The 16568-nt window shown below is 42.8% G+C and overlaps 1 protein-coding gene across 4 annotated transcripts in view; it reads left to right on the top strand.

Annotated features, from left to right (window-relative positions):
* LOC146861982 (phospholipid-transporting ATPase ABCA1-like) overlaps positions 1-16568 on the top strand; it is a 3104259-nt gene that overhangs the window by 1717599 nt on the left and 1370092 nt on the right. For all 4 annotated transcript variants that reach the window (XM_085641135.1, XM_085641137.1, XM_085641136.1 and 1 more), the window contains exon 22: positions 9435-9572. In XM_085641135.1, the coding sequence (XP_085497261.1) occupies positions 9435-9572 (138 nt within the window). The remainder of the gene's footprint in view (positions 1-9434; positions 9573-16568) is intronic.

The raw sequence follows: 16568 nt of genomic DNA on the forward strand, positions 1-16568 counted from the left end.
GGTGCTAGCCTTGTGGGAGTACTAGGCCAATTAGGGCAAGTCTGATGTTTTAGTCATTCATTTATAGGAAAATAATATGGTGCAATCAACTGGACTGGATTTGCTGCAGTCCATGAAGTGGGACTTGGAAACGCAATAGGTCAGGTGGGTTTCCACAGATGTTTTCTGCTGTAGGCTGTTGACAAGGAGGGTATAGAGGGGTGCACAGTGGGCATCTGAGATCAACAGAGTCAGGAAGGAGCTAAATAGAGAGGTTACTGGTTTCTGCAAGGTGAGAGGGATGCGAGTGATAGCACTTCAGAGCATTTTGTTTTGAGTATCCACATTTGTTCAGGCATGATGGGGTTCACTTGTCTGAGCAGGGTGATTATCTGTGTGTAAAAGGGTTGATGAGGTCACTTGAAGGGTGAATGAAAGACGTTAAGAAGCTCTGAGTTGGTTGGGGTCAGAAAACACACCTCAGGAAAGGGTCTTTCAGGTGGCAGAAAAAGAGAAACTGTTTAACTGATTGTGGAAAGAATGGGGGGGGGCAGAACAAGCAAAGAACAATAGAGCCAAGATTTGGAACAACAATGAGGTCTTGGTCCAAGAGCAGGTAGGCTCGACGAGATGGTTATTGTGGGTACTGGTGTGAGGACCACAAGGACTCATGGCATTTCAAAGGTTGTGTACATTTTAGAAGTGTTCGGGGTTCGGACGTTGGGAGCTGGAGTTAATTAGGGGAAGCTGGTTGGTTTGGAACATTTTGTTAGCCTAGTTGACAGGTTAGCTTGTGTGTCTCAGCTGAAGGGCTAGTTACTCTGCTTGGTGGTTGACGATAAAGTGGCCTTCTGCACTCAAAGCAAGCGTAGAGGTGTGATCATTTTCTCCCAAGTTACAATTAGTGGCGGATGCTTCTGATTGACTGGTGACAGGGGCTAGATACAGAGATCATATCGCTCCGATTCTGATGTCACTTGACTAGTTCACAGTAGAAGAAAAGGTTACAGTTCAGAACATTGGTTACAGTGTACAGGATCATTCCTCACCTCCATTTTAGCTTCCAAGTTCAAGCTTTATGTTCCCTGATGTACTCTCCATTCTGCCAGCCAGTTCCTCCTGGAAATACTGAAAATTAAGTCTGTTAAGTTTGGGACAGAGTTGTATGACAATAGCCACAAGGGACGGAACAATAGAACTATAGTCCCTGTAGACTATATGCAAAACCTACTTTTCTGCTATTCCAAAAGAAACTGCAGAACTCTCCTTTTCAATCAATCAGTGTCTGCTTCATTTCTATCCCCCAGATTGTGTTGTTATGTTCTACTGCACCAAGAAGCTTTTAGGTAGTGGAGAGCTATACAGTGCTCATACCAAACCAACACACACCATACCATATCATACCATACAATACCAATCCATGCTATGCCATATCAAAACCCCACCATACCAATTCATACCATATCATGCCATGCCATTCCATGCCATACCATACCATTACCATACCCCATACCATACCATACCATGCCATACCATACAATACCATACTGTTAGAAATTGAGTTCATGGTTGACTGGGGTATAAGCCCTAGTCTAGCAGTAACCACAATCCTAAACAGGGTACTGCACAGGCACACCTTAAATTAACCTGTACTCACTCTCTGGTAGCTTGGCACAGAGCAGTCAGGCTTAACTTTTTTCCACTCTTGGAAGTGGAAAAGGACCACTTTCAATAGCCCAGAGCCTGATAGATGCCACTTGGGGGTCAGGAGCTCATTGAAGACTGGTCCAGGAGCTGTGGGGAGCCTATTATGTCTATGAGGTTCGGATCAGGAGGCCAGCAGACTAACCCTTTAAGTCACTGAGGGGCTCTGGGTTCAAGATGGGTTCAAGATCCAGGTCTTCCTCAGGCAAGGCCACAGCTCCTTCATAGTTACAGTTCAGGAGAGTGGCAGCCCTTTCAAGAATGTGTAAAGTATTTGTGCAACACTTCAAACAGTAAAACTGTGAAAACACCATTCAAATAGATTTCTCACCAGGTTAGAAAAATAGAGATTAATTTTATAAATAAAACAAGACCAAAATGACAAAAACCCAACAAGTAAAACTGGAAGTATGATTTTTTAAGAATCAACTGTATAATAGTGCTTAAAAGCAGAAAGTGACAATTGGGGATATCTGGTCATGAAGGATCAGGTCAAATCCAAATGGTCAGGCTGGCTGCGATGGAGCATGGGTCGGATACAGTCCCAGATTAGTTCAGCTGAAGGTGTACCTTCTCAAGTTTTGTGCTAAGAGTCCTGTTTGTGTGAAACAAGTTTGATGGGAGCAAGAAGAGAGTCACTGGTAATGGTTGTCAGAAAGCGAAGGGCCAGCCAGGCATTGCGGACTCACGGCCTGTAGCCTTGTGGTTGCAATGCGATACTTGCTGTGCAAAGAGACAAACTTGTGACTGCTCATGCTGGATTTCTGTTCAAGCAATGAGGTTCCGGAGTGAACAGGCCCATTCGTGTTGGCAAAAAGCACAGGAGGAAAAGGACCACTTCCAAGAGCCCAGAGCCTTATAGGTGCCATTTGGGGGTCAGGAGCTCATTGAAGACTGGTCCAGGAGCTATGGGGAGCCTGTTATGTCTATGAGGTTCGGATCAGGAGGCCAGCAGACTAACCCTTTAAGTCACTGAGGGGTTCTGGGTTCAAGATGGGTTCAAGATCCAGGTCTTCCTCAGGCAAGACTGCAGCTCCTTCATTGTAGCAGTCCAGGAGAGTGGCAGCCCTTTCAGCAGCACAGCAGTCCTTCTTCCTGACAGAGTATCCACAGGTCCAGAGGTGTACTGATGTGGTGGTGTCTGAGGTTCAGTGCTGATACCCAGTTGTCTTTTTGAAGTGGGGGAGATTTCAAAGACATGCCTTTAAAGTGGCCAGAATCCCTGTCCTTTCTGCCATGGCTCCAGACTCACTATATGCGGTTATTCAGCCCTTTGTGTGTGGATGGACACAGCCTATTCAGGTGTAGGTGAGCCTGTGCCCAGCTCCTCCCTCCCATCATTCCAGGATGGCCCATCAGGTCACACCTACGCACCCATTGCTTATGGCTTTCTAGGAGGAATACACAAAGCCCAAATGTCAACTATCCCAGACATTTGATCAGAGACAAGCAGCAGGCACCAAATGGCTAAAGTAAGAAAATGCCAACTACCTAAAAGAGGCATTTTCAGAATTGCAATTTAAAATCCGACTTTACCATGAGCTGTGATTATAAATTGTGATTCCAAAGACACCTAACTTCCCATTTAGAAATTATACTTATAAAATGTGATAAGGTAATCCCAATGTTATCCAATGGGAGATACAGGTCTTGCAGTAGTGAACAACGAATTTAAAAGTTTTTCACTACCAGGACATGTAAAACTGAAAAGTGCATGTTCTTTTTAAATACACTACACCCTGCCCTTGGGCTTTTTGGGGCCTCCCTTAGTTGTGACATATGTATTTAAAAGGAAGGTTTGGGCCTGTCAAGAGTTTTAACTTGCCAGGTAGAAATGAAAGGTTAAAACTGCACACAAAGGTTCTACAGAGGTAGACCTGATGCATGTTTAAAGGGCTACTTAAGTGGGTGGCACTACTAGCCCCACAGGCCCACTAGTAGCATTTGTATTTACTGACCATAGGCACATGATATGTAGTGCACTTTACTAGGGACTTATCAGTAAAATAAATATGCTAACTGTGGATAAGCCAATGTTATCCTGTTTCAGGGAAAGGGCACAAGAATTTTAGGACAGGTCAGCAGTGCACAGAATCCTAAGGCCAGCAAAAACGAAATCAGCAAAAGAGGGGATCTGAAGGCAACAATTAGGGGGAAACCCCACCAAGAATGCCAAGCCTAGCACCGTATATCAATGTAATTCTCCATTTTCCCAGTGTCAACACATGGTGTACTTTTCCTACATCACCAAAACACCAATAACAATAGTAGCAGTACTTCAGGGTGCAGGAATACTGATGTGGGACTCCCACACATCATGTAATTTGATCCTTACTGTGATAACATCCAGGAAGGTGTCATGAGTTTAATTGTAATTCTAATTAGGGTGGGCATGGAAGTTTCCACATAATTCCACATTGCAAGAATCCCATCACTATTACACTGTTGGGGATTTCTGAGAACACCTTTTACCAGAAAAAACCTGGAGGAATATAGGTACGGAATATATCTGTAGAAAATGTCCCTGAAAATGAGAAATACTTCGAGAAAATGGTGTAGAAACACTGATGTTTGTGATAATTTCCCATATTCCCTGTGGCTCCATCTAAATAGGGAGAAAATAAAGAGGAAGTTAAGATGCTCTTTTTTAGGGTGACTTTGTAGGTTGTCTTGTAGGAGAGGAAATTATGTTGAAAAATAATCTGCCTTTTCTGAATAGAGAAAATTGGCACCTCAAGCTAAGTGATCAAGAAGTCCATTAATTTTACTTTGCTTTTATTTTACTGTGTTTAATTTAAGGCTCAGTCTTTAGTGCAGCACAGACATTGAAATAAGCAACCAATTGTAAGAAATGGGTAGTTGAAGGTGGTAAGTACCCACCTCAAGTTATAATGACAATCCTTGTGAGGGTGAACTACCCAAGTCACAAAATAAAACTTTGCTCAATTCCATGGTAGCTATAGCACAGACTAGACAGGTGTAACTTAAAGGTAATATGCAACATTATGTATGCAGTACTTAAAGTGTACTAAAGTCAAAATGCAAGCCATTAAAAATCTCAAAGAAAATAAAAAAAATTGAATAAATGAAATGAAGCCTAAATGACAAAGGGGAACAAAGATACGGATTTTTGAAGTTTTAAGTAAAAACATTTTTTTTAAACTTTTCAGTAGAAATAGCACCAAGAAGCACAACATTTCAATGATAGTCTAGCTGATGCTGACCACGATGGAGCATGGTTGGATCCACCAGCTGTTTCATCCTGGCCAAAGATTTTACCTTCCGACTTTAGTCCTTAAAGTCCAAATCCACCTTAGGAGTATGTGTCTAAAGCTTCCAAGGACCTCAAAGGAAGTACCTAGAGAATCACAATGTGGCAATTCTGGTTACCAGTGATCAGCTGGGAAGTTGCAGGAAAGGCCCCTTGTTGCTTGCTGTATTCTTGTAGCTTAAACAAGAGACAGCTTAATGGCCCTTGTGGTTCACTTCTTTGTCTTGTCATGGGTACAAGAGGGAGAGCAGGTCCAGTCCTTTAAGGGTCTTCTCACTTCTCAGACTGCAGGTTTAGTCCTCCTTTGATCTTCCCCAGGTCCAGCAGTGTTCTGAATTGGGTGCCTGGAAAAACCACATTTAAGCCTGTCACAAGCTTGTGGGCGGGGATCCCTGGGGGTGCCCTATCCAGTGGACGAAGGTTTCCAGGGCTAACTCTACCCGCTATGGGCTTTTCAAGATGGCTGAACTCTTCAGCTACACTAAACCTGGGCTCTGATGGCTGGGAATGGGTTCAGTGGGGAGTGTATTATGGTAATCCTAGTGTATTTCCACATCTATCACTCAAGTCTGGGTTAATGCAGCCCCTGTACCCCCAATAGGCTCAGTGAAAGAAATCTGGTAGAAAATCGCTGAGCTGTCGGACAGCAAACAGTAGATAGACACAAATTGTTTTGCCTTTCTTTTTCCCATCTTTGAAGCGCACCCCAAATGTCATATGTAAACCCATCAGACTTGTCAAACATGCTGTCACACTGTAATGTTAAAAGAGGCTCACCGTGAGAGGGGCCTGACTTGCCAGAAGGGTCCTGTCCAAGCATCAGCTAACATTTGCCTGTGACTTTGAAGTGTGCCCTCGAGTGTCCCATGAAAAGCTTTAGCAGACCTGTTAAGCAGGATGTGACATTCAAGCAGGACTTGACACTTAGATTTCAAAACAGATTCTCTCAGCCCAAACTTCCTTGCATATTCTGTCTGTTTCAGAGAGGTCATCTCTGCCCAGTCAGGTCAGTCTATTGTTTTGTTCAAAGGAGCAAGTTTACACGACATTCAAGCATATTTAAATGCTACATAATGGCTGGCAGTCTACTTTTTTATTCTAGCAAGTCCCATTCCCAAAATACAATAATAATATTTATTATTACACCCCAATGCTTTCCTATGGAACAGCCAACCCTTCTGCAGTGAAAATAGCTTAGAAGGGGTAGTCACTGTAAGGGCATGCGAAACATTAAATGTCTATTTGTTCTACTTTTAAATACCATGCTATCTGCTTTTATTAGCACTAAGTCCTACTTTAGAGGTGTCTAATTAGCACTTAAAAGGAAAAAAATATGGTTATATCCTGTCAACATGGTTTATTTTGACAGATTGAATTAGCAGGATAAACATACAAAGCCAGGCTACTGCTTTCAGGACTGCAGTCCTGTTTGCTTTATCACTACAGTGGGTGAAACAATGTGTGCTCTAGTCCACTCCCTACATTTAACTTTCTTGCCCTGTGCACACTTTGGGCAGCACCTATTAGGGACAGATAGGTAAGTTAAATATGCCAATTAGTGGTATGTCAATTTCACACATTTGATAGAAGGAGTGTAAGCACTTTACCACTGGTGAGCAGGGGTAAAATACAAATAGTTCTATAGCCAACAAAAACAGAAAAAAGCAAAAAGAAGATGAGGTGACCCTGTAGAAAGTGCACATTTCCAGCACCAATTAAGAACATATAGACAGTACATAAATCAGACTAAAAATATACAGTGAGAATGGATAAACTGTTTTACGTTTAAAGATTTTGTTTGATATTTAGCTATTTAATTAGGAATCACAATTCAATAAACAGATCAAAAAATACTAAACAAATATATTACTCTATCCTGTCTATTATCAATGCAATATTAATATATAGATTCTGTTAGACCATGTCTGAATAAAATATCATTTAACTAGCCTAAAAACAAACAGAGATAGTATAGATGTGTTTTAAATAAAATTTAGAATAGAAAAAGAAGAGAATGAGAGTGACAAGAATACACTCACGAGAATATGTTTTAAATACCTTTATCTAGTAGTCTAAGGATTCAAATAACAACAATGTATCATAAATAGTTATTTAATAATTATTTAAAATATTAACTAAAGTGGATGAAAATATAATCCATATTATTTGACAACACATTTTGTGAAAAAGATATGTTTAAAAACACGTACATTTTGAAAAGCAGGATATGTGTGACGTTAATTTGAGAATACTTTATTAGAATGGCGTGGAATTACAGATATTTTTGTGTAACACTGGAAACATAAATGTTGTGAAATCATCTTCATTCATGCCATATGCATACAAACTTTACTAAAGGTAATTTCATGCACATCCACTACTATCAGTTACATTCAATTCTGAATAGTTGAAATGGACTACATTTGTTTCTATGGAGTTAAGAATTTCACTGGATCAGCGAAATGATAAATTGGGTTTAAAGGTATATGCAAGGGTTTCAGAATATCACAGGACCCATTCTCAGATATGAATCAATTTAATTTGGAAATGCAGTCAGTTTATAGAAGTATATAGAGGGAAGGATTTGGGAAGGATTTGGAGATTACATTCCATGTGTCAGAATTCATGTACTGCATTTAATCAACGGTTATAGACAGTCCGGGATCAACCTATTGTATGCAATAATAATTCATTTTTGGGAGTTCTGAAGTGGCCCATGAGCTTTTAAATTGCTACTTAGAATCTTAGAATCCAGGCTGCTACACTGAATAAACTGAGTCCTAAGCTGGGCAATAGATTCCTACTGGGTTTTTGTGATAGGGTTTATTCCTACTTAGTTGTAAAGAAGTGCCATCTCACCCACACATTCCTCAAGAAGGGTAACTCAGTAAAACAGGAGAAGATTCCTTTTGCAAATAAATTACCATTTAATGTGCATATTTACTTATTTCCTTGCTCTGGTAAATCTGATAGATGTTGCATACAGACATGTTCGCAATATTCTAACAAAGCTCCTCTGACATTCTCCTGCAATATACATCATCCTTAAAATCTGCTGCATTACACATAAATCAATGTACCTGAAACAGCTTGTCTCACTGAAACAGGAACTTTTTAATCAAGTACTGGATAGATGGATGCTTCTCCACACCGATGTCCTTTCGATTTACAACCAACTTGGTGCCACGGGTTAAATCCCAAGGGTTAGGGGTCATGGCAAGCCTCTGCATCCATGTGCAATTACATGGGGAGACACTTTGAAAGACCGCTCTTTACCTATTCTGCTTCCTCAGAAAGCTGAAACCTCTTTTCCCCAAGATATTTTGAGATCATTTGCGAAAATGTGTCACTCTTTCACATAAATGGAAGAATCCTGATCCTATGTGACCAGTTGCATTTCTTCCTAATTCCTATCATGTATATCCACTTCACTTCAGCCCATGTGGTGAGGCGCTGAAAAGTCCTGCCCTATTTTTCACACTGTGGTAACCTCCAGCAGCTTCCTCTCTCAGTATGCATTACCTTAAAATCTGATGTATTGCACATATAGCTTGATAACTGCAATTAGCTTCCAATCAAATTGAAAAGCTTAACATAGTGGGGATCAAAACAGCTCTGACCCTAGTCATCTTATGAACCAAGCAGTGAAAAATAGCTAAACAGGCTTGCTGTGCTCTGTACAAAACTACAGGCCACGCTACCAGAGAAAATCAGCTTAATTCTGAATTTGTTAAATTTTCACAAAAGTATACATTTTTGCTCATTCTTCAACATTCCGACATATACATAGAGAATTGGAAACGTTCTTAGGTTTTTCTAGGTTTTGATGTGCGGAACATTTCCCTGACCAGCTCATGCATGGAAAGCATGGTGGCCTTAATACACTTTCACACACTGACTGAAAACTCTTGCATCTACTTCCTGTAGGTGGAAGTGTATAAATCCAGCGAATGTAGAAGGTGTGTCGCCAAAATATTTGATACACATAAATATACTTATTTGAATCAGAACTGCATTTCCACTGCAATTATTCTGTCACAGGAAATCACAGTGGGTTTTGTATCTTTTTTACCTTTTTCTCTATTACCTCCAAGTCATAGATGAACTATAGTGAAGTCCACTCACATAAACATTTGTAGAATTTGTAATTGCAATAACCAACACAGAAAAACAACCACAGTTGCAGATTTTGTCCTTCTCAATAGAGATTGTATTTTTTTGCATATGTAGGTTACATTTAAATGCACCATGAAGTGAATCTACCTCGTAGTTAGTAGATACAACAAGATGTATTTATAGGATGTTATAGAAATCAAAAGTACTCTAAATAGAGGTTTTTGAGAGCATTGCAGGGGGCTTACAGGGAACACTCATTGCCGAAGCATAAGGACTCACCACATGACACGTCAGCAAATAATTATTGTCTTTGCACAGGGATTTGCAACTGAATATATTTGTGTTTGGTATTTGTTTCTCACAGGTGGAATGCAAAGAAAGCTGTCTATTGCCATTGCCTTTGTTGGAGGATCTAAAGTGGTTATCTTGGATGAGCCAACAGCTGGTGTTGATCCGTACGCCAGAAGGGGAATCTGGGAGCTGCTGCTAAAATTCAAACAAGGTGATTAAATCTCAAACTGCATTATTCATAGATGCGCTGAAGAACGTGCATAAAAGTCTTTACATGAAATGCAGAGCAAATGCCTTTGTTTAACACGACACACTGGAAAAGTTTCAAGAAAAAAATGCATTTTTGTATAATGAGCTTCACGGAGACAGTGGATGTACATGTGCCTCTAGTGTGTGCCCTTGATGAAAGATCTTAGCAAAAGCTTCTTCTGGAAAGGCGTTTTAGGTCTGGCTTGACAGCGCAGCTGTCTCCAGGTGTAAAAATCTAAAGAAAATCATTCATGAGTACTACAGAGAGGGGCTTTGGCTTTGCCAACATGTTGGAGTACATACTATGATTGGCCAGAGGTTGTGTGCTTCCACAGAAAAAAGTGCTTCTCCACACAGCTTTTTTTAACTGCCCGGACTTGTACTTTCAGGCACACACACTAGACATTCTAATGCTGTTAAAGTGCCTTAGATAACTAAATCATTTATGGTGTATTTTTTCTCTGGAAGCAGCACAGATGGGTGGAGGGAAGTCATGAGGAATGTATTTAAGGGTCAGCACCCTCCCCTTCCATCATTATATTCAGACTTCAGTGACAATTTTTTTGTTAGACATCAGTATGCACCGGGCTACACTAGTGTACATTTATTTATTTGGAGCATTTATTGAGTGCACGGCTACCTCCAATTGAGGTGTCCCGGCTCTAAGGCTGCAGAAAATGCACAATGGCATAGGAGACGGGCTAGGTGCAGTCAAACAGCCAGGTTTTCAATGCTTTCCTAAAAGCTGATTCTGGTGCCGTATTACGGATATGTAAGGGCATGGCATTCAAGAGCTTCGCGGTTCTGACCACAAAAGCTCTGCCGCCTATCCTATCCTACATGGATTGTTAGGTCTGGCTTGACAATGCATCTGTTACCTGACCTTATGCAATCAACAGAAAAAAGCTTTCAGATTACTACTGAGAGAAGGTCTTTGCCTGAACCCACATGTTGGTTCCCCCGAATTCAGGATTTGATTAGGCTGAATTTGTGAGCGTCTATTCAAAAAGACTCCTTATTTTCACTTTTTGACTAGTGGCTTTGACACAGTTGGGCTGAAGTAGTTATGCTGGCAAGTCAATGAACATGGTGTAGGCTTGGTTTCTTATGAAATGTTATGATAAAGGCACTAAGCCTGATGTATTTATTGTGAAAAGAATATAATAAACTCAATTGCCTTTTAAGAGTTGATTGTAATTATTTTACATTAAAGCCTAAAGATTGGTATTTTGTTAAATGGAATCTCACATATTACTATAGCAATTGTTTTGGTGCTGGTTACCCAATTTTACAAACCATATAGATGTATGAATCCTTGTTTTGCCCTCTTAGGAGAGATTGTGTTTTGCTTTGCCAACTGTAATTTTGTATATTATGTAATTTCATGACTATATGCTAGATGGTTGCCATGGGGGAATGATTAAGCTTAATATAAAAGGTTGGAGTTGTTTATAGTGACAAGCAAATGATAACAACTATAGCCTGATTGTTCTCTAGGAAAGAAATGTTTAGACGCTGTTGGAGAGTGGGTTATTGGTAGGGGTAAGCATGCATCTACCCCTAGTAATAAGGTCGCTTACATGGTATAGGGTCCAGTAAAGGTCTCAGTAAAATAACCCCTTGCTCAACCCTTGTTCGCTGACAACGAGTATCAGGCCTAACTTAGGAAACAGGAGTGTAACACTTTTAAAAACACCAAGATATTAAAAAGTAAGACACAACACACAATGAAAATCTCACACCAATTTATAAAACTAGGAAATATTTTAATGAACAAATAGACACCACAATGACAAACATCCAATGTAGGGAACTGGGCATCTGAATTTTTAAAGATTAACCACTTTATAGTGATTAAAAGCCAATAGCATCACTCTGGGACATCTGACTGTGCTTGACCAGGACAAAGTCAAAGTTGAGCCCTGGTTTGAAACCCTAAGTGGTAGGCCCTGGTAAAAATATTTCCTTCACATTTAGAAACTTTTCTGGAGCTTTATCTTCCAATGTTGCTCGACCCTCCACAGCAGGCCGGATTCGCAGAGGGTTTGCTGGCTTGACTTTCAGCAAGGCCCTGGTCAAATCCTGGAAGTCTGGAGCTCTCAGCAGAACTAGCCTGAAATCCTGGCCGAGTCTTGGTTGAAGGTAGTCGGCTTGAGTCAGCATCGGGTCGGTCACCTCATGGAGCTTTTTCTCAAAAGTTGTCCAAACTTCAGGAGGAGCTTCCTGAAGTTCAACATGTAGGTTCATAGTGTTCAAATCACCAATCCAAAGGTCTGGAATCTCTTAGATGGTTCTGGGATGTCTGGACCACAATTCCCACAATGCACCTGGCCAAATAGTTAAAAATTCACTGGATGCACTCCGGTATATATTCTCTTGGTGGAGATGATGCAGGTGGGCTCTGTTAACCTGCAGCTGCAGGAAGTCCACTCCTTAACCCCTTCAGCGCTGGGCGAATTCCGCCGCGGTGCTGAAGGGTTCGAGCGCGGGCGGGGCCATGACGGAACGGTTCCGTCATGAGCACAGCTCAACCGTGGCTCATGACGGAACCGTTCCGTCATGAGCAGGGAAGGGCCGTATTACCAGATTGTGCAGCAGGTGAAGTAATTTAGAGTGCAGGCCTCCAGCAGGACAGTCCTTATTTTCCTTACAGTTTAGGGCAGCAGTACTGAGAGACTATGCATAATCAGTGTTCTTGGGCAACAAGCAGGGGCACCTCTGTCCAATGACATGCTTGGTGGCACCAACAAAATTGACAACCTCCTCCAAAGTTTGGCATCTTCTTGTCCCACAAAGCACTGCACTTCCAAAATCCAACATGGATGATTTCTCTCCAGAGGAGTAACAGCTAGCTAACTCAACCCACTGTGTGGTTAATTTCCATTAGCTCTCCTCTCCCTGACCTCAACAAATTCCTGTCCTAAGTTTGCCATCTGGCTGGAGTGTTGGGGTAGCTGTGTCTTGCATTCTTTACTGATCTGCTCTCTCTTTGAGCTCAGTCTCATTTACGCAGCCCCCACTGCAGGACCTATCCTCCTCAGCTTCAGAGCTCTCTCCATCAAATAACCTCTGCTCCGTCAGACCCCCTTACCACCTAGTCAAAGCAGCCTGGCTAAGCCTGTTAAGGCTTACCAATCAGCATAGATCACTAGAAGGCTGGATTTTGGCTTACTGAAGTGAACGTCCTATAACTTCTCTTCTGTACTACTTATGATACATTCAACAGTAGCAAGTTGTGGACCTTATCAATAACAAACATTTAAGTCCTTGAATGATATTTTACTCATTTCCTAGCAATAGTTATATCTAAATAAAATATTGCAATGTTAGCCTATGGAGCTAAGTATCAACAATGGGGGGAAATGACATGGCAGTTTTTCCTCACCAGGGTATATAAAACATTTTTTCTAAGGTCCCTGCTTAGAGTTTCATTCCCTTCCCCCCCCCCCCGAAACACCTAGGGGACTAGGGGAGACTAATATGTAAAAATAAGGTACATTATCACGTTTAAAGTGCCCATACCACTAAAGTTGAGTTTGCATACAGTTTACTTTTAAGGATAGTCTGCAAAGCTAGACTGCCTTTAAAATGACATTAGGCACTCAGCCTACATTCCAACTACATATGGAAGTGCAGGAAATCTGCTAGGCCTCTAAACGTCCATGCCCTATTAGATACCAGTGACTTATAGGTAATGTGAACCCCCTATCTCTATGATATACTAGGGACTTATAGGGTCTGTCAATAAGAATTGTGTGAATTTACTTTGAAAGTCCGGCTGCAAGGCAGGACAGCCTTTAAAATGAAAGCGTGCACACATCAGTACACAATTGCAAGTGCAGGAAATCTGCTTGGCCTCTAAACCTCCATGCCCCATTATATACTAGGGATGTATAGGTATATTGTACCTGGTGGGCCCCATTATCTACTTGGGACTTATAGGTTGGTCATTGCCAATTGTAAGTGTACCCTATTACATGCACCTTTTTGTTCATAGCACTGGCCCTTGGCCTGGTTAGTAGAGCCCAGGGTACAGTCAGAGTAAGGCACCATAAGTATCATTCATCAAAAAAAGGGGGCTTCTAGGGCATAAGGATGACTTTATAACAGACGCCATAAGTCTGACCTGTTTATTATAAAAGATTTATTATGAACAGTAGGCCTGACATATTGATAGTGAAAAGCATATGTTAAAGTCAAAAGGCATTTAAAGGCTGATTGCTAGTTCTCTGTCTTAAAACCTATAAGTCAGTGTTTTGTTACTTCAAATGCCAAAGACTAGATTTGTAGGGAATGATTGAATTAGTTGCCGCCTCTGACAAACCCCAGGGGGAGACATTTTCCACTGTAATAATTCTTGCTAGAATCTCTTAGCTCTCTGCCAGGATCTTGTAATTAAAACAAATAATGAATACATATAACAATTTATGTAAATATATATCAATTTAGATACATAGGGCCTCATGTAGGTAGCGAAATACCGGTCGGTAACGGCCGATTTTCGGTAAATATGCCGTTACCGACCGGTATCCAGACAAGGGAGATGTAGGAGTCCAAAAACCACTTTTCGGTAAATATGAGGCGGTAAATACCGATTCATAGTTACCGAATTCTAAAATACCGATTCATATTTACCGAATACATAATTAACGAATCGGTAAATATGAAGTGGTAAATATGAAGTGGTAAAAATTTAAAATGACATGTAGGAGCAGTCGGTAATTAAGAAATCCAGGAAAATCGGTAAATAAGAGTCGGTAATTAACACGGATTGAAAGCAGGTGGTAACCATCAACAATGCACATAAGCAATCCCAAAATGCAACAGCGTGGACAACATGGCCGCCATGTACGTCATTGCAAGGCGCCTACGTCTACAGGCAGCAGGACTGAGGGTGTGGCGACGGGAGGAACAAATCTACAGACAGCGCATCACACTATTCCAGCTGACTGATGCAGAGATACATGAGAGGTACAGGCTACACCCCGAAACCATCATGGACCTGATAAGGGACCTGCACCCACTCCTGGACCAGCCAACAAGAAGGGCGCACGCCATACCACCACATGTGCAGGTGCTCTGCAGCCTACATCTACTGGCATCCGGCAGTTATCAGGTGGTGATAGCTGCGGTGGGTGGTGTATCCCAGAGTTGCCTGTCCCGTTTCTTCAGGAAGTTCCTGGATGCCATGATGCAGAGAATGCACCACTACATAAGCTTCCCAAACACACAGGCTGCACTGCAGAAAACAAAAACAGACTTTTATCACATGGCACAGTTCCCCCATGTCATCGGCTGTATTGATGGTACACACATCCCAATCTGTCCACCAGCTGATACAGAGCACATCTACAGGAACAGGAAGTCCACCCACTCCATCAATGTGCAGGTGACCTGTGATGCAGGGAACATCATCACAGATATTGTTGCAAAGTTTCCTGGGAGCACCCACGACTCTTACATCTTCCAGAATAGTGGGATCTACACACGACTGAGTGCCGGAGAATTCGGAGAGGGATACCTGCTGGGTAAGTAACAGTGACGCCCCTTGAAACCTGCAAATCAGAGTGTATAGAGGCATGTAACTGATGGTTCCCTTTTACTCATCCAGGCGACAGTGCATATGCATGCCGTTCATTCATCCTCACTCCCTACCTACACCCAGCAACCCAGAGTGAGAGACGATACAACGTGGCCCACAAAACAACACGCAATGTGGTGGAGCGCACGTTTGGACTACTGAAGAGCAGGTTCCGCTGCCTCCACAAGAGCGGAGGCGCACGCCAGTACAAACCCATCACCTGCTGCAAGATTATTGCCACTTGTGCAATGCTGCACAACCTTGCCACGAAAAAAGGTACAGATGTGGAACTAACATATTTTGAGGACAACGAGGATGAGTCAGGCCAGCCAGAGGGCAGCGCAGCTAGAGTGCCAACTGCAATCGATGGGAGAGAGAGACGGGCAGAGATCACATGCAACTATTTCTGAGTAAGTGAGGGGACACAGCGAGTTGTGAGAAGTCATGACGTAGTTTAATGTGGCACCACGCCATGAACACATGAACAGGCCAATCTGGCAATATACCATCTATACAAGGAGTATGTCCAGGGTTACGTCACCCAATGGGAAGTGGCTAAGCAGGGCCACATCAATGTTTGCGCATACGCGCTGCAGTGGTGGATTGCACGGCCTGTGCATCCTCACTAGAGCCAACCCCAAGCCGCCTGCTGCTCCTGCGTGCTTCGGGGACGGGGGGTGTGATGCTGCTGCTGGTGTCGATGCTCTCCGCAGCATCCCCTGCAGCAGTTGTCGACGCCTGACTAGTCAATAGCACCCCTAGTGCACTTGTCACCTGCACCATCCCCCGAGACAGGTCGCTGCAGCACTGTGTTAGGCCCTCCTGCATCGTCACAGAGCGCCGGCAAAGTAGGGAAGTCGCAGTTGCCAGACGGTTGAGTGCCCTGCTGGTAGTGTCCCTTCTCTGGCGTTCCCGGCGCCGTGCTTCGATGTCAGCATCTAATTTGCTGCACAACTGCTGGATTGACTGGGACATGTCCCGAATGCCCGCAGCCATGCCGCCAATGTTTGTGTCCATGTTGACTAAGCTTGTCTTCATCACCCGCATGTGCCTCTGGACTGACATAACTGCCTTTGATTGCAGGCGCTGTTGCTTCAACATTTGGCCCTCGAGCCCCAAGAAGACACCATGGCCGTCAGTGGGTGCTGGTGGACTCTGGACACGCGACCTGCGGCGCCCTCTTGCTCCCGTCTGTGCTGCCTGTGAGGTGTGGGGCACAGTGGGATGGCTCCCTTCCTGGGGCCCGGTGCGGTCTTCTGGGCCCATGCTGTCGTCTGACGAGGTGTCGAAGGCTCGTAGCCTGGCTGCTGGACGCCTCCTCATTCTCACACCTGCAAGCGGAGATGTGGCCGGTGATTCGAACATGAGTGGCGATGC

This window comes from Triturus cristatus, chromosome 2_2, assembly GCF_964204655.1.
Source record: "Triturus cristatus chromosome 2_2, aTriCri1.1, whole genome shotgun sequence".
Lineage (NCBI taxonomy): Eukaryota > Metazoa > Chordata > Amphibia > Caudata > Salamandridae > Triturus > Triturus cristatus.